This window comes from Lepus europaeus, chromosome 17 (genome assembly GCF_033115175.1).
Source record: "Lepus europaeus isolate LE1 chromosome 17, mLepTim1.pri, whole genome shotgun sequence".
NCBI classification, from domain to species: domain Eukaryota; kingdom Metazoa; phylum Chordata; class Mammalia; order Lagomorpha; family Leporidae; genus Lepus; species Lepus europaeus.
In genome coordinates, this window is record NC_084843.1 from 22,866,845 (window position 1) to 22,890,641 (window position 23,797).

At 44.4% G+C, this 23,797-nt stretch overlaps 1 protein-coding gene across 4 annotated transcripts in view; it reads left to right on the plus strand.

Annotated features, from left to right (window-relative positions):
- The window catches only part of SORCS1 (sortilin related VPS10 domain containing receptor 1), a 572,961-nt gene that overhangs the window by 523,870 nt on the left and 25,294 nt on the right, over positions 1–23,797 (plus strand). For all 4 annotated transcript variants that reach the window (XM_062214029.1, XM_062214026.1, XM_062214027.1 and 1 more), the window contains exons 20-23: positions 4,987–5,120; positions 8,944–9,067; positions 14,351–14,463; positions 19,989–20,120. In XM_062214029.1, coding sequence (XP_062070013.1) covers positions 4,987–5,120; positions 8,944–9,067; positions 14,351–14,463; positions 19,989–20,120 — 503 coding nt within the window. The remainder of the gene's footprint in view (positions 1–4,986; positions 5,121–8,943; positions 9,068–14,350; positions 14,464–19,988; positions 20,121–23,797) is intronic.

Here is a 23,797-nt window from a genome sequence, read left to right on the forward strand (position 1 = left end):
TGAGGGCCTCTCCCAACAGTGACAGGACGTAATTTTATCAGAGAAATAGTTTAAAATGAAAGTGTCTCCTTACATGAATGGCCTTGCTCATATTTTAAGTTCTAGACCAAGAGTATTAACATCCACTATGACTGCGTGCCTCTCCCCTCTGCCTTGCCTGTGAAACAAAATTGAGAACACGTACTGCCAACTAGATCTGTTTGTTTTGGAAGGTGCTGTGGTCTGGTGAAAAGACAAGGCTGTGCAGGAATGCGCAAGAGACACTTTGGTCGTTTAATACATCAGTAGTTGTTGATCTTTAGCTCCTGTACACTCAGGACAGAAGTGCTTTGAAGAAATACATATGGCCCTTTAGGGGCTTACAGAAAGTGATATTTAATTTCTAGCTTGTCAGTCTTGTCTCTCCTTTAGGGCTTTCCCTGTGTGTGTCAGACCTTGAACTAAACAAGCTCTTTGTGTGTAGTATCTCACTTCTCAAACAATCCGATGAAGTAGGCACTATTAGAATCCTTACTGTATAAAGACCATTGTGATTCAGAGAGCTCAAGCAACTCATCTGAAGTGGCAGAACTACTGCCTAGCAGAGTCAGGCGTCAGACTCAGGTCTGCCTTTGTCAGGAATTCCAGCTCTGCAATTCTGTAGGTGAGTGTCAGTGCCAAGGGTAGCATGGGATTGGAAGATTTAAGTCTCCACTAGATTTTATCCATACCCCTACCCCGCATATTTCTAATCATCTCATAGAAATGTGAATATTTAGGTGGACATGGACGCAGTATAGTGTACTTGCTATACAACTGCGTAAGATATTGTATAGGCTCCCTTCGTCTCACTACCACTCTTCTATACATGTGTTCAGAAATTTCCCCTTACTAAGACATCAGATCTCCCTGTGTACCCATATTTAGAGGAATGAAAGTAATGATACAGAACAATCTTAAAGTCATTAAAAGTGAATGACAAGCATAATTAGCAGCAAAAATAAACGTGCAATACAGATGACAGTGCATGTGTGGAGAGCAGCAGCCTACCATTTCCTATGGCTTATTCTGGCGGGGGGGTGGTGGTGGTGGTGGTGGTGGTGTTAAATAGCTACCATTCATGGCAATGATAATTGTATCCCATAGCCTGTATACTTATTTTGCATCTACCCTACCCCAAGCACATATCAATAACCAGAAGTTTCTGGTCTGCATTTCTCAGACCCCTTTTTCATGGGGTCCTCCATGGCTTGACCTTCTCAACATCCTGTGGGGTCTTCCTCATTATTATCCACTGAGGGGTCCACTGCTCCCCATGCTCACCCTAAAACCCACCCAAGATTTATTGAATCCTGAGAAGGAAAAAACAGCTTGCGTCTCTCAAGATGGGGGCTTGCTGGAGCCATGCCTCCTAAAGAAATGAATGTATTTGTTCATGTGCTCTGTTTTCATTTGCTTAGCCTACTTGATTGGGAAAAATATTTGATCTGAACCTTAGTGGATGATTTACAATGGAATATTTGTGTTCTGATTTTAATTTTGAAGACCCATCTTGGGCTGAGTAATTGGATAAACATGGCATATCATGAAGCCCTTTCCTAAGCCTCCCTTAAGGAGAAGAAATAAGGCTTTTGCACTAATTGTATTAAACAGGATCATATTTTAAGCTGTTAGCTCACATACATCTAAAACCAATGTCACTGCTTTACTATGCGCACAAACTCATTTTGTTTATCTTCAGATCTATGCCACAATAGACCACTTCACTTCAGGCCCCTTGGAGAAAACAAGGATTGGGAAAGCACCATCCTGCCTTTGTATTATTTCACATGAGGAAGAAAAGAACGTAACGGTGTCACTCTTCCAGGCATCTTAATCCTGCAGGTGTCATTAACAACACTTGGATTTAGAGGGAGTGGTAGGAGGGCTTTGTAGGAGAGAAAAAAAAAAGTACTGAGTCAGGCAAGCATTTTGATCAGGTCCAGATCCTGTCTGTAACTCCTGGGCAAGCCACTCCATCTCCCCAAGCCTAGATTTTTAGCCTTTCAAATTGATGCACATTTAATTCCTGAAGGCCCCACAGAGCGAAATATACAGTGCCTTGTGAACTGGTGAAACATGATTTTTCCATCAGGACAACGTAGCACGTACAATTGAAGTGAGTGGATTCTGACATACAGAAGTAACAACAGCTCCTAACTTGCCAGGCTGGCCCTCTGTCCTTTTCCACTCTGCTGCTCACTCCCTTGAGCTCTCCTAGGAAGCTTTTCCTACATAACATTCCCTCTGCTCACCAGTGCAGAAAGGTGGTTTGATTCCAAAGCAAAGGCTTTTTTAATGTGGGTTTGCAAAGGTCATCAGAAACAAACGGAGTCTCTGTTCCTGCCTTACTGTCTCCAGGAGCAGGACAGCGGCTCTCCCTGGGTAACTGGGTAATCTGTCGTAGCCAGACAGTCGGAAATTCCTCAGGGACAGCATTCACTGTGCTCTGCTAGTTTTGCAAACTAATGAGACATGTGGTGCAGCTAGCATTGCCATTAGCAGGATGGGACAGAGAATTTAGGGGTTATTCAGACTTCTGCTGAAAAAGCAGCCAGACTCACAGGCAAAACTCACTTAAAGACTCTATAAACTTACAGAATGGGGAGGAGAAAAGACAAAGTAGGCATTCTAGTCCTTCCTCAGCCCCTCTCTTTAACCCCTCACTTACATAGGAACCATGTGCTTTTCTTCCTGAACTCATCTTAGGGTAAAAATGATCCATGTAGCCACATAGCTTTGCACCTGAATGCACAATCATTCTATTGGTTGGCAAATGTCAGCTTAGGGTTTTGTAATGTGTGGCTTAATGAATCACCTCTCCCTGAATTAATGATTTAACTGTAGTTTTCTGCATCCAATCTTAGACCTACTGATTTAGAATTCTGGAAGGATGGCTTCTTAACCTGCCTTGATCAGATTAGGATGACTCTTGGTACCCTGAAGCTTGAGGAGCTCTGCTTTAGCATCAGGTCTTTGTTTTCACTTTCATTTCTTCTGGAAGCTTTTTAACATTTCAGACAAATAACAGGATGATAGATATACAATTCTGCGTTAGGTAATTAGGGGTCTTCCAAACATAAATACTAGAGGCAGTCCAGGGCAGTCAATACACACACACACACACACAAACACACACAGTATGCAGTCTCACAGATGTCAGCTGGTTCCTGCAGCACAAAAGGGCTAAACAAGAAAAGAGAAGGGAATCCCAGTTCACAGGAATACACGTTAAATCGAGTTCTCACTATCACCTTGCCTGGAAGATTCATATGGAGTGACGCAGCGCCACCTGCTGTCCATTCTGTGTGTCTGATCCCGCAGCACCTGCCAGTTTGCGCAGCTCTCAGCTTACCACAGCCAGCCAGTTGGGGGCCTGCCAAGGCTGGCATTTGGCATCCTGCACCCTCTGTGCAGAACAGATGCTTCAAAGGCAATCTTTTGGCCAGCAGCAGCCAGGTGTTTTAAATCCATGTAAAGTACACATATATACAAGAAGCTGAAGGGATCTGAAAGATAAATTTGTCCCATATCATATGACATATATGCATGTGCACATGAACTTAAGCAGACACACCCATACACATGTCATGGTTTACAAGGCCATCGTACAACATACAAGGTACCCTCAGTAAGACCTCATCGGCTCCACCCCTTCCCTCCATTTCTCCCCTGCTGCTGTTGGTCTTGGCAGTCACCCAACTTGGTAGGCACACCTCCTTCTCACGGCCTGTGCACAGCCCTACCCCTCCCCTCACAATGTAGCGCTTCAAAGAGACATTTGGTACAGTCTGCCACTTTCTTCACGTGCTCCTACAAGTTCGTTTATTCTGAGATGCCTTCCGCGACCACCCTAACAGAAACAGCTCTCTCTCATCTACCCCCGCTCTGTGTGTCAGTGCCTTCCTCCCTCAGGGACACCTAGTGTGAGTACCTCAGCACCTGTAGTAATATCCAGCACATAGTCAGCCCCAGAAACTCCTGAATGAATGCTTGGCCATGTGTCACTAACGAGTTCCAGGTGTTTGTGATTGCCACACTGACCCACACTGTCCCTATTCTAATGTTCTGACTTTTTAAATAATTGGATTGTCATGTGTGGAGATGAGGATGGAAGCTGTATTTCTAGCATGGTTTATCTAGTTCTTGTATGCTGACTGATTGATTTAACTCAGATCAGGGAGTCTGGGAGAGTGTCGTGTCACAGAGGTGTAGATCCTGGCACTGAGACTTGAAGACTGACAGGTGCTATAACAAAGGTGTATAAACAGAGACCTTGGGGCAGACGAAGGCTTGGCCTGCTGCTACTGACTGTTATATGGGAACAGCAAGAGCCGTTCAATAAATGACAGCAAGAGCAAAGTGCATTTTTTAACACCTAGAATATATTAACAGGGAGCTCTCCATCCACTCTTGCTTGCCTCCAACCTGGGCAAGCTTAACCAAAGCACAGTGTGTTTCAGGCTCCCCTAACCAGGCCACTTTGCACTCACGTGCAGACAATGCGTGCATGCACACACACACACACATTTCCACATTCATACCAGTCTTTACAATCTAGTAAGTGGTGAGGGCTTATTACATGTAACATGCTTTTGGGATTTATCCACACTCTCCTCATCCTGTCAACTTGGATGCTACAAGTTCTTCATGATCCAGATTTAACACCAAGGGAGGAACCTCTTGGAAAGACTCTGTATCTCCCTGTGAAATTTCGTGTTATACCTGTTCATTTAAGGGCCTCATAAATTACTTGTTAATTTTTAACGTTCGCACAGTATGGAGCAGAGTTTTTGGACATGATGGAAAATGTTGGAATGCAATAGTTCACAGTGTGTTCTTCCCGGTAAAGCAGGGAAAGCGGCTGAGCACCCCATCAGGCTGCCATGCTGCAGAGGCAATGTGTGTTCTCTTCAGAGCCGAGGAAGCTCCTCCTTTTCTATGGCCCCTCTTTCTCTTGTGTCTCAGGTCCCTTGGAGCACGTGCACCTGTCTCTCCCCTTTGTCACCACAAAGAACAAAGAAGTCAATGCGACTGCAGTGCTGTGGCCCAGCCAAGTGGGCACCCTGACTTACGTGTGGTGGTACGGAAACAACACAGAGGTGGGTCTGCCTTCCAAGGTGTTCAAAGGGCCGAAGCTTATCTCCCATTGGCTGATGCAAAAAAGGGAGTGAAATGATTTAGACGGAAGAGTCTGGAGGAAGTGCTAGCTTCAGGGACAGGAGACTGACAGTACTCAAATATCTCATCAATCTGTCTGTCTCTCTGTCTATGTCTCTCTTTCTCTCTGTTTTATTTATTTGAAAGGCAGAGTACAAAGAGAGAGAGGGAGAGACAGAAAGAAATCTTCCATCTGCTGGTTCACCCTCAAATGGTCGCAATAGCCATTGCTGAGCCAGACCAAAGACAAAAACCAGGAACTTCTTCTGGGTCTCCTACATGGGTGCAGGGGCCCAAGAATCTGGGCCATCCTCCATTGCTTTCCCAGGAGCATTAGCAGGGAGCTGGATCAGAAGTGGAGCAGCCGGATCTCACCATTGCCCATATGGGATGCCAGCAACATAAGCGATGGCTTTAACCATCACACAACAATTCAGGCACCAGCATCCTCTCTTTTGCATTCTCTCTGGCTCTGGCTCTTGATACCCTCCCCCCGCCCCCTCATACATCTTACTGTTTTTTCTCCACCTTCCCTTTGGTTGGCATTCTTCTCAGGTCAGACTGTTTTGGTGCAGTGATCCTTAGCAGCCTGGTTTAGCAGAGAAGTTTAGCTCTATTTCCTGAATGTTCTGAGCGAAATCCTGGAATTGAGTCTCACTGCCAGGCCTTGATGGCAGTGCTGGGAGTGGAGAGGGAGGTGTTGAAGTCAGCCTCCTGGGAACCACATGAGCAAGAGGCAAGAAGTGGTTACCAAAAGGAAAAAGAGGCAAATGGGTCTGGATAGGCAAAAGCAACTGGTTGCCATCACACCTCATGCCACCCCCTCCTTAAGGCCTCCTTGTTCTAAAACAAAAGTGGCCATTTGCCAAGATCACCTTTACTGTTGTGTTTTCTCCATACGCCCTGTGCACCACAGTCAGCCGTGATGGTAACCAGTAGAACCCATAAACCTCACCTGCTTTAGGTGCTTCCATTTGCACATAAGAAAAGTGAGGATGATGCAGTCCGAGTGGCTCCAGTCTCTTGCACTTGCCTCATATAAGGCCAAATGCAAGGCACTCTGGGACCTGCTTTAAGTTTTCTTCCCCCAAACCCTCGTGGTCTGAACCCACTCAGTTCTCCACAGTGCCAGTGCCTCCTTGTGTAAGTCGGGCGGGAAAGCTGAGGTCCTCAGACATCGCTCCCTGAAGGGCATGAACTGCTCCGGCCTAGAAGGCACGAGCATCTCCAGCAGAATGGCTTTCGCCTTTGCTTTTGCCCTTCAGACTCAATGTGTCTTAGTTTAATAAAGACATTTTTTCTACCCTAGAGCTAAAGGTTACCTTTATAACTGGAGACATAATTTTGCACAGGGCCAGGGAGGAAGCCCCTCCTGAACCTATGTATCCTGAAAAGTGTAGAGAACCTCTCACTTCTGTTGCTACCATAACTAAGCGCATAAGAAGCCCCTTTTTCTTTTTCTCTTCTTAAAGATTCATTTACTTATTTGAAAAACAGAATTTCAGGCCGGTGCTGTGGCATAGCAGATAAAGCTGCTGCCTGCAGTGCTGGCATCCTGTATGGGTGCCGGTTCGAGTCCCAGCTGCTCCATTTCTGATCCAGCTCTCTGCTATGGCCTGGGAAAGCAGTAAAGGATGGCTCAAGTACTTGGGCCTCTGCACCTGCGTGGGAGACCCGGAGGAAGCTCCTGGCTCCTGGCTTTGGATCTGCGCAGTTCTGGCTGTTGTGGCCATCTGGGGAGTGAACAAGCGGATGGAAGACTCCCCCACCCCGTCTCTACCTCTCTGTAAATCTGCCTTCAAATAAATAAATAAATCTTTGAAAAAGAGAGAGAGATTTTCAGAGAGAGAGAGAGGGAGAAACAGAGAGAGAGAGAGAGAGAGAGAGGGATCCTACATCTGCTGATTCACTCTCCAAATGGCCTCAATGGCCAGGGCTGAGCCAAGTCAAAGCCTGGAGCTTCTTCTAGGTCTCCTACATGACTGGCAGGGGCCCAAGCACTTGGGTCATATTCTGCAGCTTTTCCCAAGCCATTAGCAGGGAACTGGATGGGAAGTGGAGCAGCCAAGACACAAACTGTCACTCATATGGAATGCTAGCATCACAGGTGGCAGCTTAACCCGATACACTATGATGCTGGCCCCAAGAAGCTCTTTAAAAAATATATCTATTTTATTTATTTGAAAGACAGAGTTACAGAGAGAGGTAGAGACAGAGAGAAAGAGCCAGGAGCTTCTTCCTGGTCTCCCATGTGGGTGCAGGGACCCAAGGACTTGGACCATCTTCTACTGCTTTCCCAGGCCATAGCAGAGAGCTGGATCAGAAGAGGAGCAGCCAGGACTAGAACCAGTGCCCATATGGGATGCTGGAGCTTCAGGCCAGGGCTTTAACCCACAGCGCCACAGTTCCGGCCCAAGGGCCTTTTTTCAAAGCATCTAAAAAGAAGCATGTAAATTTGTCCCATAGTAGGCCCACTATCTACAGTGTCAAAGAACAACATTAAATTATTGGCTCAGAAGCTAGTACTAGAAGATGGAAGTGCTAAACAACTTTCATCTGGGACTGCTGTTTCCTTTATCTTTTACAATAAAGCCAAATTCTCAACAGACCTTATTGAGAAGACTTCTTATGTTTAGTCTTCTGTCTGCCCGAGAATTAAATAAGTTTTGATTTTTAAATTAATTAAGAAGATTGGGGAACAGTGTTAGTGAGGAGTGAGTTGAGGGAGGTCAGTGAGCTAATGTTTTTTTCCTCTAAGACCTGCATCTGGTTGTATTACAGGCACCACTCCAAAGCATCTTTTTTTCCATCCTCAAACCACTATCCAATTAGTGTGTGTTTCCAAAGCAGCTAATTTCAGAAAGCCATCGGTGAGTCTTCTTAGAAGAAGGCAGCTCGGGGCCCATGCCTTGGCGCAGTAGGCTAATCCTCCACCTGCAGCGCCGGCATCCCATATGGGCGCTGGTTCTAGTCCTGGCTGCCCCTCTTCCAGTCCAGCTCTTTGCTATGGCCTTGGAAAGCATTAGAGGATGGCCCAAGTCCTTGGACCTCTGCCCCAACGTGGGAGACTAGGAAGAAGCTCCTGGCTCCTGGCTTCAGATCTGCACAGCTCCGGCCATTGCAGCCATTGCGGCCATCTGGGGAGTGAACCAATGGAAGGAAGACCTTTCTCTCTGTTTGTAACTCTAACTCTCAAATAAAATAAATAAAATCCCTAAAAAAAGAAGAAGAAAAAGAAGGCAGCTCACAAGGCCACTCCTATTCCACTAGTGGCTAGAATTTCTAGGCTCCATTCTAACTTTATATAAATGATACACTCTGGAGAAGAACACTTGACAGCTTATAGATTTCTAGTGGCCACTGCTTAAATCTGTAGAATAATTTTAATGTCTTCTGTTCTCATTTGATTTGAATATTTCCTTGGCTTAAGGAATCTGCTTGACACAAGTAGGTTATGTGGAAGGAGACATGTGTATCTCACCAGCAAGTGAGACCTATTGATGTCCCCAGCCCTCAGTCAGGATGACTCCAGGACAGAGGTTTCAAGTTCACGAGGCAGAGTGACTTAGCATTATTGCTTCTGTCACCTGCTTCCTGGCCTGCACTGGAGATGATGGGGAAGAGGCAGAAGTGGACTCACTTCCACTGTGGTGCACCAGGATGAACACCTGCTGAGTTTGCCAGCTGGGGTTGGCTCAGAGCCAGTGGCCTTGTGGACTGTCACTAAACAGCCTTCCTCTTACACTGTGCCCTTGTTTATTTTAGCCCTTAATCACCTTGGAGGGAAGTATATCATTCAAGTTTACTTCCGAAGGCATGAATACCATCACAGTGCAGGTCTCAGCTGGGAATGCCATCCTGCAGGACACAAAGACCATTGCGGTGTATGGTGAGTGCCCATCATGCTCGTGTGAGGTGATCTAGTGCTGTAATAAGACCAGGGACCGCCCTGGACCATGACCAACACAGTGCAAGACAGTAGCTGCGGAGGAGTTGAGACCAGTCCAGTCCCCTCCTTAAGTGAAATGGGAGCCATCAGCCATTTGCAGCCACAGGAGTCCATAAGTGTTTGTTTTGTTTTCCTACAGTTGGTCTGCTGCACATAAAGTGACTATTTGCTCACTCACCTAAGGTAGGTGAGAGTGAATTGCATTAGAAGACGAACTCCTTTTTGCTTGCAATTGCAGTGGGATTTACATAGCGAAGGGCACCTGGTAAAGAAAATGGCTGATGTTCAGTGTTCAAATTCCTCACTTTAAGGAAAATATACCATTATCTAGATCCTATAAAAATTCTTCTACAAATACATATCATTAAAAAAAGAAGAAAGCAACTGTACTAGGTGAAAATTGATGGAGGGGCCATGGTAATTGGATATTTGCATAGTTGTAGACTGGATATTTATTTGAACAGACAGCTACACAAGACAGTTTTTGATCAATTGGAAACATGAACATGATCAGAAGATTACATGGAATGGAATGGAAAGGCAGAATCAGGAATTGCAAATGGGAGGATAAAGGCAGGTGATACAGGTTGATTTAACTTAGAAATTTCTGCATAAAGACAATCAGGTAGATATGAGCTAAAGTATTACTAATGGATGGTGATTATATAAAGAGTTTTTTTAATCATGGTAAGCACATGTAAGTACTATCTGTGTCATGGAACGTTTTAATTTGGAAAGCAAGAGTTTTAAATTATATAAGGAACGTGCTGTGATGAGAAAGCAACATGGAGTAGGGGAGGATGACAGATGGTGGGGCTGGCTGTGATCCCAATAATATCAACTGCCCCAGTCCCAGACTTAATCGAATCTGATGAGTTATCTCATTGCTGGGTTTTCTTGTGGGGAGTCTGCTGTTACCCATTTGAACTTAAAAACCAGAAAATAATTTGTGAACAAGTTTATACCACGCCAAGGTCCAAAAGTCCTCAAGAACACCATTCCTTACATGGGTAAGTGTTGTGTTTTGTATTTTTCTCTCTCTTCCTCTCTCATAAAGGGGTTTGATTAGTCCAGGTATTAAGAGGAATAAGCCAGGGCTATGATTTTGTCAGTAGGGCCCCATCCATGAAGTGGGCTTTCAGCCCAGTGGGCCAGCAGAGGACAGATATTGTAGGGAGTGTTTGCTTCTCTTTCATTCTCCTTCTCCTTTCTTGTGACAGGAATGTATTTAATCTAATAACAGTCATCATCCTCATTTTTCAGAGGCAAATATCTTGTCCCCACTAGTAAGTGGTGGAGAGGAGCTTTGAACTCAGCCTATCTAGACCCGGGCCCATGCTCTAACATGGTCTTCCCACCTAATTCTCATTTCGTTACTGGATCAGAAGTCCTTGTCTTCACACAAGAAAAGAATTTCAGATGTGAGACAGTAGCAGTAAGAGAGATAGCAGAGTTCAACGAAGAGAATATGCTTGAGAGACCAGCAGGCATCTCGGCAAAGAAGGGAATGCCCAGTCTGTTTTCAGATGGAAATTTTATAGATATGGACCCACCATGTCTTCTCCCTCTGCCCACTTCTTTTTCTGGGATATTGCTGGGCTTTCTAGATGCAGAATTCATGAAATTCTGCCCAGGACTTTAAGAAGACTATGATTAGAGATGGAGGATGGAGGACTTTCCCCCTAGTTACCCACAGGATGGAGAACTTTCCCCCTAGTTACCCACAGGGGAGGGTTGGGACCCACGTAATAAGCTTGTGGAACATTGGCAAAACTTTCAATGCACAATTGCTGGTCTACTCTCAATGTGTGCTTCTACATGTCTTCCCTCACTCAACCACACCAAATTCAGTTTTGCTCTTCAGCCCCTTTTGTGTAAAAGGCTGATGTCTTTGCTACCTAACAACTTCTTCTCCATGGACACAATGTTCTTTTTTCTGTCTATCCATGCTGCATGTCACAGGTCACTCTAATATGCACTAACCGATTAGCCCATAAGGTGTCCTCTTGTTTAAGCCCGTCGACCACGACCTAGTTAGAATCCCAGAGAAAACCTTAAATTTGGAAGGTGTTTAGGTTTGTCTAGTGCAGCCTGCCCTGTAACAGTAGGAAATTGTGGCCCAGACATGAAACATTACTGCCTGAAAGTCATTTTCCTGTTTAGTGACAGTCTGGTAACAATAATGGTGGCAGCATTAGTAATTACATTGATGAAGTCCTGAGTAGTCACTAGCATCTATTTCTAAGCAATGGATGGAGATGATGTTCTAGTGAGTGCTCTGAACAGATCTGGAGAAATATTGTGTACTTATCCCTGATTTATAGGTGAGAAAACACTAAACAGAAAAACCAGAGTGGAGGAACACTGAAAGCAATGGGGACATTTCCAGCACCTTCCTCACACCTCACTATGCTGAGTTTTTCCTCTTTTGACAGTCTCTTTAAAGGTGTCTTCTAAGGGTGGGTCACCCTCCATAGAATGGAACGTCACCTGTCTCTAAAGTGGAAACCTGGGCAGGGGAAGTGGTGGCCTCCTCTCACCAAATTCCTCATCAGACATCCTTAATGCAGCCAGTGAGCTGCCCAGGGTGAGAGTGACCAGAGAGTGTGATTAAACTTGTTCAGTGGATTGCTGCTTAGGGAATTGGGTTTCCTACCAACCATGGAGAGATAGAGACACTGTTTTTTCTTGATGATTGTATTTCCAAAGAATGGTTCCCAGGTCCTTAAGAAAGACTTAGGTAACCTGTAGAAGATTTACATCTCAAAGGGTAGGGCCAAGGAAAGGATTTACCCTGGCAAGTTGGCACTGAAGGAAGAGGGAGGCCTTAGGAAACCTATCGAAAGGTGAAGGCCTCCAGATCAGACCTAAGGAAGCATCCTGTTTAGAAAGGTGACAGAGGAAGCCTTGTCTTCCCAGAACATTTGCATTGTTCTCCCTGATTTACTCCAGGACACAGGTTTGCTCTTAAATAAATGCTTAAATGATATAAACGTGTAGAATTTATCTTTGTCAGTAGCTGCAAAAATATGTCTGATTGGTATTTACCCTTTTCAGTCCTACCCCGAGCATCTCATATGTTGAATAAACTTCAGTGTTACATTTCTCTCCTGTTCCCTCATCCTGCCAAGTTATTTGTTATGCTAAGTAATTACAGAGGAAGCTTCATAGTTACTCATTTGTGTCCTTTTATTAAGATAAACATCTCCCCTCGTACATGAAATCTTTGTAGTTTGGCTGAAGTTGTGGAGAAAGTGGGAGTGAAGTAAACTTAGACCTTCAGCGTGAAACGCCAGGACTTGGTGGGTGAATCGGTGCTGCCGCTTACCATATGCATTTCATTACTCTCCTTCAGAACTGAGTCAGTGATATTCACGTGGGTGGCCAGTGACTCATAAAACAGTCAAACTTTAAAAAACACGTTTTGGAAACAGGGTAACTCCCATAAATGCACACCTTGTAATGGAAGAGTCCCTGAAGTATGTATTGAAGAACTCCTTGGCATTGTTAGGAAAGGCACACACAGGCTTTTGTGCTTCCTGAATGCATAATTGGTGTTCCCAATGTTGCTTAGTGTTAGTGCTTACCACTGAAACACAAGGACATGCTTAAAGCAAGAAATGTGTATTGAATCAGTAAGTGCATGACTTGCAGCAAGCCTCCACTGTAATTTAAGCATATCTTTAATCAACAAACATTTATTGAATAAGTGACTCATAGACATAATTCAGACCTAACCATGTGCAAGGCACTGTCTCTCAGGAGGAACACAGAGCCTTGGTTGTCACTGGGCTTGGGAGATATACAATGAAAACAGAACCATTTCAATAGCAATAAGTATGAAGAAGATAAATGTGGTCCAGTGATGAAGGTGCCGGGGCAGCAGGGGGGAAGCCACCTGAGGTGGGGTAGTCAGAAAGCCCTCTCTTAGGCCAGGGTGACAGTGAGAAGGAGCTAAGCATGCTGCGGTCTGAGAAGTGGAGGTGAGCTCTTAGGGGAGGAGTACAGCAAGGCGGAGGAATCCAAGGAAGAACAGGGTCCTGGGGCACGAGGAGTACAGGGAAACCTATGAGGACATAAGGTCAGCACACAGGTACACAAATCTGCCTCAGGTTTTGTGGGCCTTGGAAAGCCGTGCTAAAAACCTGGATTCTATTCACCTGCACTGTGAAGCCATCAGCAAGTTTTAGGGAAGTGACGTTATCTGCGTATACCATGAGATGAGCACTGGAGTGAGTCAGGGGGTGTTTTGGCTGCAAAAATGGGCTCCACCAATCTCCAACTACAGGGGGTGTAGTTGACCAAGATCCCCAGGGTTATGTTCTGGAACCATGGTAGGCCCAAGGCCACACCTTCCAGAAACTGAGCCCAGCAAAGATAGAGGCAAACAGCTGGAGCCACTCCTGGCACACAGGGGACTCCTCTGTTGGCTATTTGACCTTGGCTGAAGACCTCCCAGTAGTCATGTGTTGCCTTTCTCAGACTAGAGGGCAGTCACTTAATCCCAGTTGCTCCATGAGCGTTGTGGTCTGATGGTTCCCCAAGTTTCCCCAGCTTCCTCCCCATTTTCTCTCACAAGCAATTCCTCTCCTAAAAGTTTTTCATGTTTCATTACCACCCAGCATCCCGGAGTACCCAGATTACCTTAGGGACTACAGAAACAACTAAAAAAAATCCCCAAACTCAGGAGCTTAAAATTTCGATGAATGAAATTTCCACATAAACAAAAGATAGCGATAGAATGACTGTAGTAATAATTATGCCATCATATAACAATTATTATTATACAATCATAAAATGCAAAAGTGTGCATAAAGCACAGTGGTACTTGAACTAGAGTTGAATGTTTTGGGCACGGTCAATGGGGAGAGTCGGGCATTCTAGGTTTTAGGAATAGTCTGTGCAAAGGCCTGGGGTCTTAAACCTGCCCAGCATGCGAGGTCCTCTGGATCATTTCATGTCGAGCAATACAGAGTCTAGAACTGGTATAAAGAGCAAATGCTGCAGAGTTGGGCTGGAGCCAGAATCTAAGGTTTGGTTTAGAAAATGATGAATTAATGAAATAACAATCTTGGAATAATAATTTTGCCTTCTAGAAGGGTCTCTCTGATGAGTGTGAAGAGAAGGACCCTCCTATGAGGGCTTTGTATGAAATACAAGGTTGAACAGACTTTTGAAGGAACTCTTTGACTTGTAGTAATGCACTTACTGTTGTATCCCCAGAGGAATTCCGGTCTCTTCGCTTGTCATTTTCTCCAAACCTGGATGACTACAACCCGGACATCCCTGAGTGGAGGAGGGACATCAGCAGAGTCATCAAAAAGTCCCTGGTAGAAGTGAGTGCCAACAGTTCATTGTCTGTCCTCTCTGTTCTCGGGGAACTACGTGCTGAGTTAGCCCTTGTGCAAGGAAAAGACAAGAAAGAGCTGGAACCAATGGGAAGTCTCATTAAGCCAAATGACACCTTCACAGATGAGCCCCAAATCTGCAGGCATATCAAGCCCAGCCTGGGAGGAAATGCAACCATGAGCAAGCCTGTGGCTGTTGCCCCCTAGAACATTTACTGTGCTTAGAGAAGGACTTGGTCTCTTGTGACAGTTACACAACAGAGTTCATGATTAGAGCGTTAGTAAGTATGGAATCAGCTGCAGTGTGGAGTAAGTGGTCTGAGCATATGTAAGTCCTCAGGGGTGAATGCATAGCAACAGCAGTCTTGGGCTCCACCCCCACAACTTTTAGTACAGGAATACTGTGGGCACTCAGTTGCTAATGTTTAGACCTGGTTCTGTATCCCAGTTCTTTTCTCAAGACTTTTCTCTCCTATAATATTGCCAGGAGAAAGCTATTACTAGAATCTCATCATGGAAGAGGTGACTGAGGTTCTGAGAAGTTAAGGAACTTTCCAGAACACTCAGAGCCAATAGAAGGGGAAGCCACAAAATTAGAAGGAAGGGCTGAAGTGCAGTGTCTTTACATGTGCATCATGACCTCCTAACGTCAGGGAATATCAAAGTGTTGTGGTTTGTTCCTCTCTGAGCAAGTGGCACTGACAGTTGACAAGATACCTTCTTTTACATGTGTCTTCCCCTACTACTCCACTTTCACGACTGAATAGAGATTTGGGATTGCTGCTCGTGGGGCTTCTTGGACTTACTACACAAAATGAGGCATTCAGAGATGAGCTAACTTTTCCTAGGATATCTTTGTAGCCACAAAAGGAAATCCATTCAGACTAGTTGAATGTTTTGTTTTCCCTGCTCCCAACCCATGGTGCCACTTGACACAAAGAGACATTGGATAAAAGTATTCAAATAATGCTTGCTTAGAAAACAGATCTCACATCCAACCTGTTGGCAAACAGCTGAGCTTCCCATATTCATACCATTACTTTTTTTTTTTTATATATTTGGCACTCAACAATATTCCAGACATTTTTTTTTTTGACAGGCAGAATGGACAGTGAGAGAGAGAGAGACAGAGAGAAAGGTCTTCCTTTGCTGTTGGTTCACCCTCCAATGGCCGCCGCACCGCGCTGATCCGATGGCAGGAGCCAGGTGCTTCTCCTGGTCTCCCATGGGGTGCAGGGCCCAAGGACCTGGGCCATCCTCCACTGCACTCCCTGGCCATAGCAGAGAGCTGGACTGGAAGAGGGGCAACCGGGACTAGAACCCGGGGTGCCGGCGCCGCAAGGCGGAGGATTAGCCTATTGAGCTGAGGTGCCGGCTATTCCAGACAGTTTTTGCAGTGCTTTGAAATATTTAACACAGGTAATCCCAAAATAACTGCATGATGTTGGTACTATGATTAGTACTATTTTACAGGTGAGGAAACTGAACTTAGAGCTATTAGATACCTTACCGAAGGTCATGCACTCAACAATCGGGTTCTGGAGTCAGATCAGCAAGGTCTTGCACTCTTGTTTTTGTGGTTTCCTACTCACTCTACCCTGTTGCCATCCTTTGCCTTATTATGAGGAGGAACAGGGGTCAATGGAATACTGGGGAGGGTAAGAAGCATTGTCATGTCTCTGGATAAAAGTCATCTGACGTCTGTCTTCACGGCTGTCCACATCAGTGATGCTATCGATGTTTAAATATGATGGCCACCGGGAGACACAGCTATTAAGTCATCTGATGTCTGTCTTCACGGCTGTCCACATCAGTGATGCTATCGATGTTTAAATATGATGGCCACCGGGAGACACAGGTATTAAACCCCGAGCCCAACTACAGTCTGAGTTTCTGCCTGTGCGGTCATCTGTCCTGGTTTCTCTCCTATGCTCTCCAAGAGGGAGCAGACTTTCACCAGATATATATTTCACTTGAGAGAGAGAGACAATATCTTCTACCTGCTGGTTCACTCCCCAAATTGTTAGAACAGTTGGGACTGAGCCAGAATGGAGTCAGGAGCCTGGAGCCTGGAGCCTGGAACCCAATCCAGGTCTCAAATTGAAGCAGGGACCCAACTACTGGAGCCATCACCAGCTGCCTCCCAGAGTGCACATTAGCTTGAAGATAGAATTGGAGCTTGGACTTCAACCCAGGTACCGAGATAGAGAATGCAGGTGTCCCAAGTGGTGTCTTAGAGTTTTCCCTTTAAGTGAATGCACCGCCCAGCTCCTTCAGTCCACAGTGTTGCTGTGACTCAGGCCCCTGTAGGTCTCCCAGCCAGCTGTACAACTTCCCCAGGTGACTTATGGGCAGGGCATTAGCTCAGCAGTGGCCAGCCTTTCGGGCTAATTGCTCTTCACACTAGCGTCTAGGGATCAGATGCCCTGGGCCTGTACCTTCGACCAGCTGTCCAGTAGGCTAGAAACTACTACTCATCAATATTTCTAGACTTCTATATAGCATAATCAGACAAATGCAGACTACCATGTTTGGCTCAGCATTCCTCAGGTCAGGATAGTGGTGGTAGAGCTGTAGCAATTTTCAGTTTCCATGGCTCTTTAGTTACCCAATCCCAAGAGGCGTCTGACCTAGCCCATAGTTCCTAGTGCCCCATGCTATCTTTGAAATCAGTAATTACACATGGCCACTTTTTAAGTCACAGGGGACTTATTGCCAAGTGTACCTAACACAAGGTACAACTTAGAGTCAATTTACTTGCAGTTTTCTTCCTAGTCATTATTAGATGGAATTTGGTATACAATTGATTGCTTTTAAAATTGATAAGGGGAGTTTGGGGGAAACAGTGGAGTGAGGGAAGTGTGGTTGTCTTCTTGGAACTGTACTTAAGGAATGTGTGAAATCTGTTCTCTTTATATTAATAAATTTTTAAATAAAGGAAAAAAAGGAAAAGTTTCATACTTTCCTGCCTCCCATAGTAAGCATATGCACTTCCTGTACTTTTTAGCTCAACTAGGACACTCATGAATAAAACAGTTAAAAATTTGGCTTCTTAAAAAAATTGATTCCATTTTTCCTCATCAGATTGGATTTTGGTAATGACATTTTACCATTAAATCCTGAATTTAATGTCATTCAGTAAATTTTTTTGTGTATATTGAAGATGATTCAGAGATAATATTTGAATTTATAATCTAGCAAGGTTGTAAAATAATATGGGGTTAGCTGCAATAGGAGCAAGTGTGTGAAGTGTGTCAGGAGAGAGGTGCATCCAGCATGGGTTACCATCATTGGCTTCACAGCCAAATGAAGTTCCCTAAGTATATAATTCATCGCATCCTAGATGGCGTTGAGTCACTGTTTAACGGTCCTCTGGCTATAGTCTTTCTTATGGTAGAAATAGAGCTGCACTGCCCAAGTCCCTGTTTAGGGAGACTTGTTGCCTTGGATGCTGAAATTGCTGTGAGCAGAGGCTGCGGCTGCCTTTTCCTGTCACTTTCCAGAGTGGCTCATCTCCATGTCCACTTTGGACTGGTTCAGTTACCTGGCCAACACAGCCCAGCTTAAGAGCGCTCTGAGTGGCCACCATTCCTCTGCCTCTTGAGGCTGTCATTGAGCCAAGCTGGCAGTTCAGTCTGCCCATCCCAGTGTCTTTCCCTTCATTCCCATTGATGTTGTTACCAAGAACGTGTCTGAGCACCACAACCTGTGACATGTTGTCATCTGCAAAGTGTGGCATAAAATGCTTGTTTCAAAGGGTTGTTGTGGGGTTTGCATGAAATAACATTACTAAGTTACTTAGTACATAACAGGGATCCACTGCATAGAATTTATTGCTACTCTAAGAAAAGGTACCAAAGTGGAGATCAGAAACAATTATAATTATAATTAAGAAATTATAAAATATCTACTAAAATAAGTGGAGTTATGACAACTCATCAAAAGATGAACACAGATCTAGCAACAGACTTAAAAAACAGACATTCTGGGGAAGATGGCATGCCCAGCTACACTTGAAGGAGAAGGCCAGGAGACTGAAAATGTGTATCCTTTTACATTTGGCTGGGGCACAAGAAGCCTGAAAAAGTTATGGGTAATCTATTTGGAACGTGCAGGGCCCCTCTGCAGAAGGTCTTGAGAATTTAATTAATCTGGTTGGCGGTGAGAATGACTGCAAGCATTTGGGACAAGGGAACATCATTCGAGTAGGACTGTAGGAAGGTAAATATGGAGGTAGCAACCTATCTCTTGGAGTGTGGAGGCAATTGTAAAACTTTACAAGAGAGCACATAAAGGCTAAATTGTGAAACCATTAGGGTCCCTGGGTTGGAAGGTAAATTGTTAAGATATCACAAAATGCTGAGTTGTGTCACAGGTAAATGTAGACCTTCAAACTAGGTTATGTGAGAGACTGCTTTGGGTCACTCACCTAAATACAGAATGAAGATTTGAGGGGTGAAAATTAGAAATCTTTTTTTAGTGTGTTTTTTGGAAGTCATAGTGAAATAGTATTTTGACTGTCTATGAGAGAAAGAACCTCAGATAATAACTGTTGACTCTAGAATCATCCATAGAAGGTCTCAAGAAACCCTGAGGTACAAGCTCAAGAAAAGGAGGATTAATTAAGATGAACACAAAGTTCTTGAGTATGAGAGTACTTCATAAAGTTCATGGAAATTTGAATTAAAAGATAGTTTAGGATGGTGCAAAAATATTAAAATCTATGCATCACTTTTTCATAGTTTGTATTCTCATGAAATCCATCACATGCATGGATTTCAAAGAAAAAAAAAACTTGCACCAAAATAAACATCTTTTAATTTCATTTTATATGAATTTTTGACATGACTTCATTTGATTTTATTATAAGCACGGCCAAGTGAATGAGATGAGAGTGCTTCATAAAACAGGGTTGGACATTAGATTCTGACACCACGGAGAAGAGATAGATGCTTCCTGAGCGTTGTCATAGGAGGTTGAGTGATGAGGATTCTATTGTTCAGCTTGAAGAGTAATTCCAGTGGAGTAATAAAGGAGGAAGGTTGGCTGGAAAGGTCTAGGCGGTAGGGGCAGATGATAAAGGTTAGTAAATGGGGGTCTTTTCACTGGCAAGAGCCACTTCCTGGAGATGTTCTTGAGGAAGAAGGGTTAACATCTGAATTCCCAGGGATCGTGTATAATTCATTTAATTCTCAAGCTCATCCATTAACAAGGCAGTTACTACTATTTTCCCTGGTTTATCTTTAAGGGCTAAAGGCACTGAAAACGTAAGAGGCATGGCGCAAGTCTTAGAGTTGTGGAGCTGGGATTGATCTCAGATATCCGACTCTGGAGCGGCACTTGGGGCCAGTGCTGTCTCCAGGGCACTTTCCTGCCTGATGCACCTGAGTTTCAGCTTTCCTATCCCTGGCCACCCGACTGAGTCTTCCGGACACCCACCACCCTTCAAATACCTGGCCCTCTCTTTGTTCTTTTCCACAGGACTTACATCAGTCTCTTTGTCTCGCCCTCAGGCCACAGGCATTCCAGGCCAGCACATCTTGGTGGCCGTGCTCCCTGGCCTACCCACCGCTGCTGAGCTCTTTGTCCTGCCCTATCAGGATCCAGCAGGAGAAAGCAGAAGGTCGCCTGAAGAGCTTGAGCAGGTGAGTCCCCAGGAAGGATTTCCCAGGAGTCAGCTCAGCTTCTTCCTGTGGGCTGAGCCGCACCCACTGCTGAGCTGACCACCACAGCGTTTTGCAGATTTCTAAGGAATTGACTTGGACTTAGGGCACCTGCTGTGTGTAGAGTCTTTGACTTTCTGGCCCTTTGTTTTTCATCCATAAACTGATGACCCTAACCACATCTTCATCAAAAAGCACACTTAACAGTGTTTATGGTAGGGAATGGCTAAATGATTCACACTATGGCCTGCTGTGTGGGAAAAACAGTGCAAGATTACTGGGGAAAAAAAAAAGCAAGCAAGCAAGGACGAACAATCATACATGAGGAAATCATTTAATCTTACTTTACTCACTGTCATCACCAGGGTGTCATGAGAATCAAGTGACATGATATGCATGGCATCTACTTTTAAAAAGTATAACTTTGATACACATCATCAATCTTTTTGTCATCGCTGTTCTAAGAAAGATGATTTATGTGTGTAACAAATGAGTCCCATTAGTTCCAGAGTACCTCTACTAGCTACGTGGAGGTTTACTTTTTCCTCATTCCCACCACCTTGTAGGATATTAGTGTGCTGTATAGATGTGGGGTGTGTGTGTGTGTGTGTGTGTGTTTCTGTCTCCTTCCTGCCACCTTTGTGCTTTTTGTCTTCTTTCCTCATTTTAACTTCAAAGACCTCTTAGTAGTAAGGATTATGTTGTTGTTTTTTTCATTCATTCAGTTAAAATGATCAGTCGTGGTCTGGTTACCCTTTCAAAAACCCTATGATTTGGTTTCTCAATGCTTCCAGGCAGAGATTAAAAACAGGATTTCTCTCAACCACTAAGTAAATATTGGGTTTTCCCCCACAAGTGCTTGGTGCTTTTCAGTTTACTTTGAATAAACCCATAATCCAGTCTCACAATCACTAGCCTTCCAAACTGGCCTAAGAACCTCCTGTAACAGCCTTATTGAACAACATCCCCGAATTGTGGTATGACCTACTTCTGACCGTACACCCTTCTTTTAACTGCCTCTTTCCTCACTGATGTAAGGCTCACCTCTGTCACCTAAGTGTGCAAGTAATGAAGCACTGCACTGTCCTGGAGCACCTTGCTGAGCCCTATTTCCTGGAGAAGTGCAGTGGAGAGCAGGCAGCCAGGAACTGATCAGATCTGCATCTGATCCCACTCCTCTGGGACTCAGCTTCCCTTTGTATTCTGCACATTCTTACCTGCATTGCAATGAGTGGGAGCAAGAAGGTTGCTATTGGTTTCTATCGGAACACTGCTGAGGATCTGTGGGGGAAAGCAGATCCCTATCCAAGACTTTTCTGCATGGATAGTTTCAATTGTTCCTCCTCTGGTCATCTCACTGGTTTTCCATGAAATCCAGACTTTTCAAGGATGAAAGAGAGTTCAGATTTAGAGCTTGCTATTTGCCCAAGCAGTGAATCATTTGTACATCTTTATTTCTCATACTTTCCAAACACATATTTTCTAGAAGATTCCCTGAGAGAAACTATGTAACTAGACTGTTCTGTGAAAATCCTTAAACTTATGTGGGGACATATCTTGCTTTGACTGTGGCTTTGCTCCAGAATTCTTGTTTCCTTTAATTATCTCTGTTTTCTAGGTGCTTCCTTCAGAGGCATGCTCAGAAAGCTGAGCGATGATCTTCCAGGCAGCTCAGTCTCAGTCGTTGGTGAACCATGTGTTCACAGACCTGAAGGCAGCTGGCTTGTTTGAAGGCAGTATGGTTTAGCATCTGGCATATACGTAAGGGGTCTAGCATTTTGGTAGAAAGAGGATAGGCTTTGAAAAATATGCACCAGTTTTTAGTTTCTATTCTGACAATCATCGTGTGTTTTATAGATGAATAACATGAGGAGCAGAAAAGTTAAATAATTTAGGCTGGCGCCGTGCCTTAACAGGCTAATCCTCCGCCTTGCGGCGCCGGCACACCAGGTTCTAGTCCCGGTCGGGGCGCCAGATTCTATCCCGGTTGCCCCTCTTCCAGGCCAGCTCTCTGCTATGGCCCGGGAAGGCAGTGGAGGATGGCCCAAGTCCCTGGGCCCTGCACCCGCATGGGAGACCAGCAGAAGCACCTGGCTCCTGGCTTTGGATCAGCGAGATGCGCCGGCTGCAGCGGCCATTGGAGGGTGAACCAATGGCAAAAAAGGAAGACCTTTCTCTCTGTCTCTCTCTCTCACTATCCACTCTGCCTGTCAAAAAAAAAAAAGAAAAGAAAAGTTAAATAATTTAGTCACAGTCGCATCCATCCCATAGGATGTATGAAAAGATTAACCAAATGATCAGGAAAGTAGTTAACTACAGTAGATGAGCAATACATAATAAGTAGGTAATGATTATATTTGTGGTCACTTTATAATAGGAATAAAAAATTTGAAAAATGTGAAAAATATTATGCTCTAAGAGACTGTTTTGTATAGTCAAGGACATTTATTGGAAGAAATTATGGTAAGAGTAAGCGAAAACAAAGATTAATGAATGAAATTACACAAAACAAAGAAGAAAACAAGGGCAGTAAGAAAAGGAAAGAATGAATATGAGTAATATGAGTTCATATAAATTATGCAGATTTATGTACTTTAGGAAAAATGAGGCACCAAGATGGAGACTGTAACACTATCTGAGGAAGTTGACAACAGATCAGCCAATTCTAAGACTGAAACAAAAGTGATCACAGTGACCACATAAATGCCGACCAGAGTACACGAGCCATTAATGTCTTGTCGTGGAGGACATTATTTTCCTGATTGAAAAGTTCAGTTATGAAAGTGCATCATAAAACCAAGATACATGTCCAGACTGCATGAAGGCAGGGATTGGCCACCAGAAACCTCTGGTTTTCAATCAAGGAAAAACCCTTTGATCCTTCTCTGTAATACAGTCACTTGAACAGCATTGTAGGGAAAATCCAGAGATACGTTTCAGGCAGGGATGGATGCAGAACTACTTACATGTGTCACTAGTTTACTTCCCTCCTTTCTCTGTCTCTGTTTTCTTTGCCACTGCATGGAGAATGTGCCCAGGAATGAAGCCAACATGCAGGAAAGCAAGGATGGATACAGAAAGCCCCAGCTTCTATTTTATCCAGTTTATCGGTTTCATCCAAAAGACAGCAGCTCTCCTCTGATAACACCAGCAAGAGCCCCAGGTTGTGATGCTTACTGGGCCTACAAGGGGGAAGTGGGCATCTCCTAACCAGTCCCTGCAGTCTTGGGGTTGGAGTGCTGTCAGTGACAACTCAGTTATTTTTCTATCATCCTTGGATTAGGAGCTTAAGCTAGCACTCCTGAACCAAGTGGACTGAGAGAAGAGAAGGATATGGTTCCTCAAAGAGGGAGAACAAATGCTGGGCAGGTCAAAGATACTGACCCCCATTGTAATAAATGCTATGGAAATTGAAGATAAATGCAAATCAAAACCAAAGAACAGAATGAACCCCCTCCTTTGATGGTTACGCTTGGAAACTAAGAGGAAAGTTGAGAATGGTTTGAAGTATACCCTCTCTGCATGCTATGGCTCCTCTCTTAGAAATACGTGGTACCGAATCCCCAGCAAGAGAAGACTTAGATCCTGGCCCATGGGCCTTGAAGGATGGGAGGTCAAAGCCCCAGCCTGGCATCCCTGACTCTCCTTCCTTAGCTTAC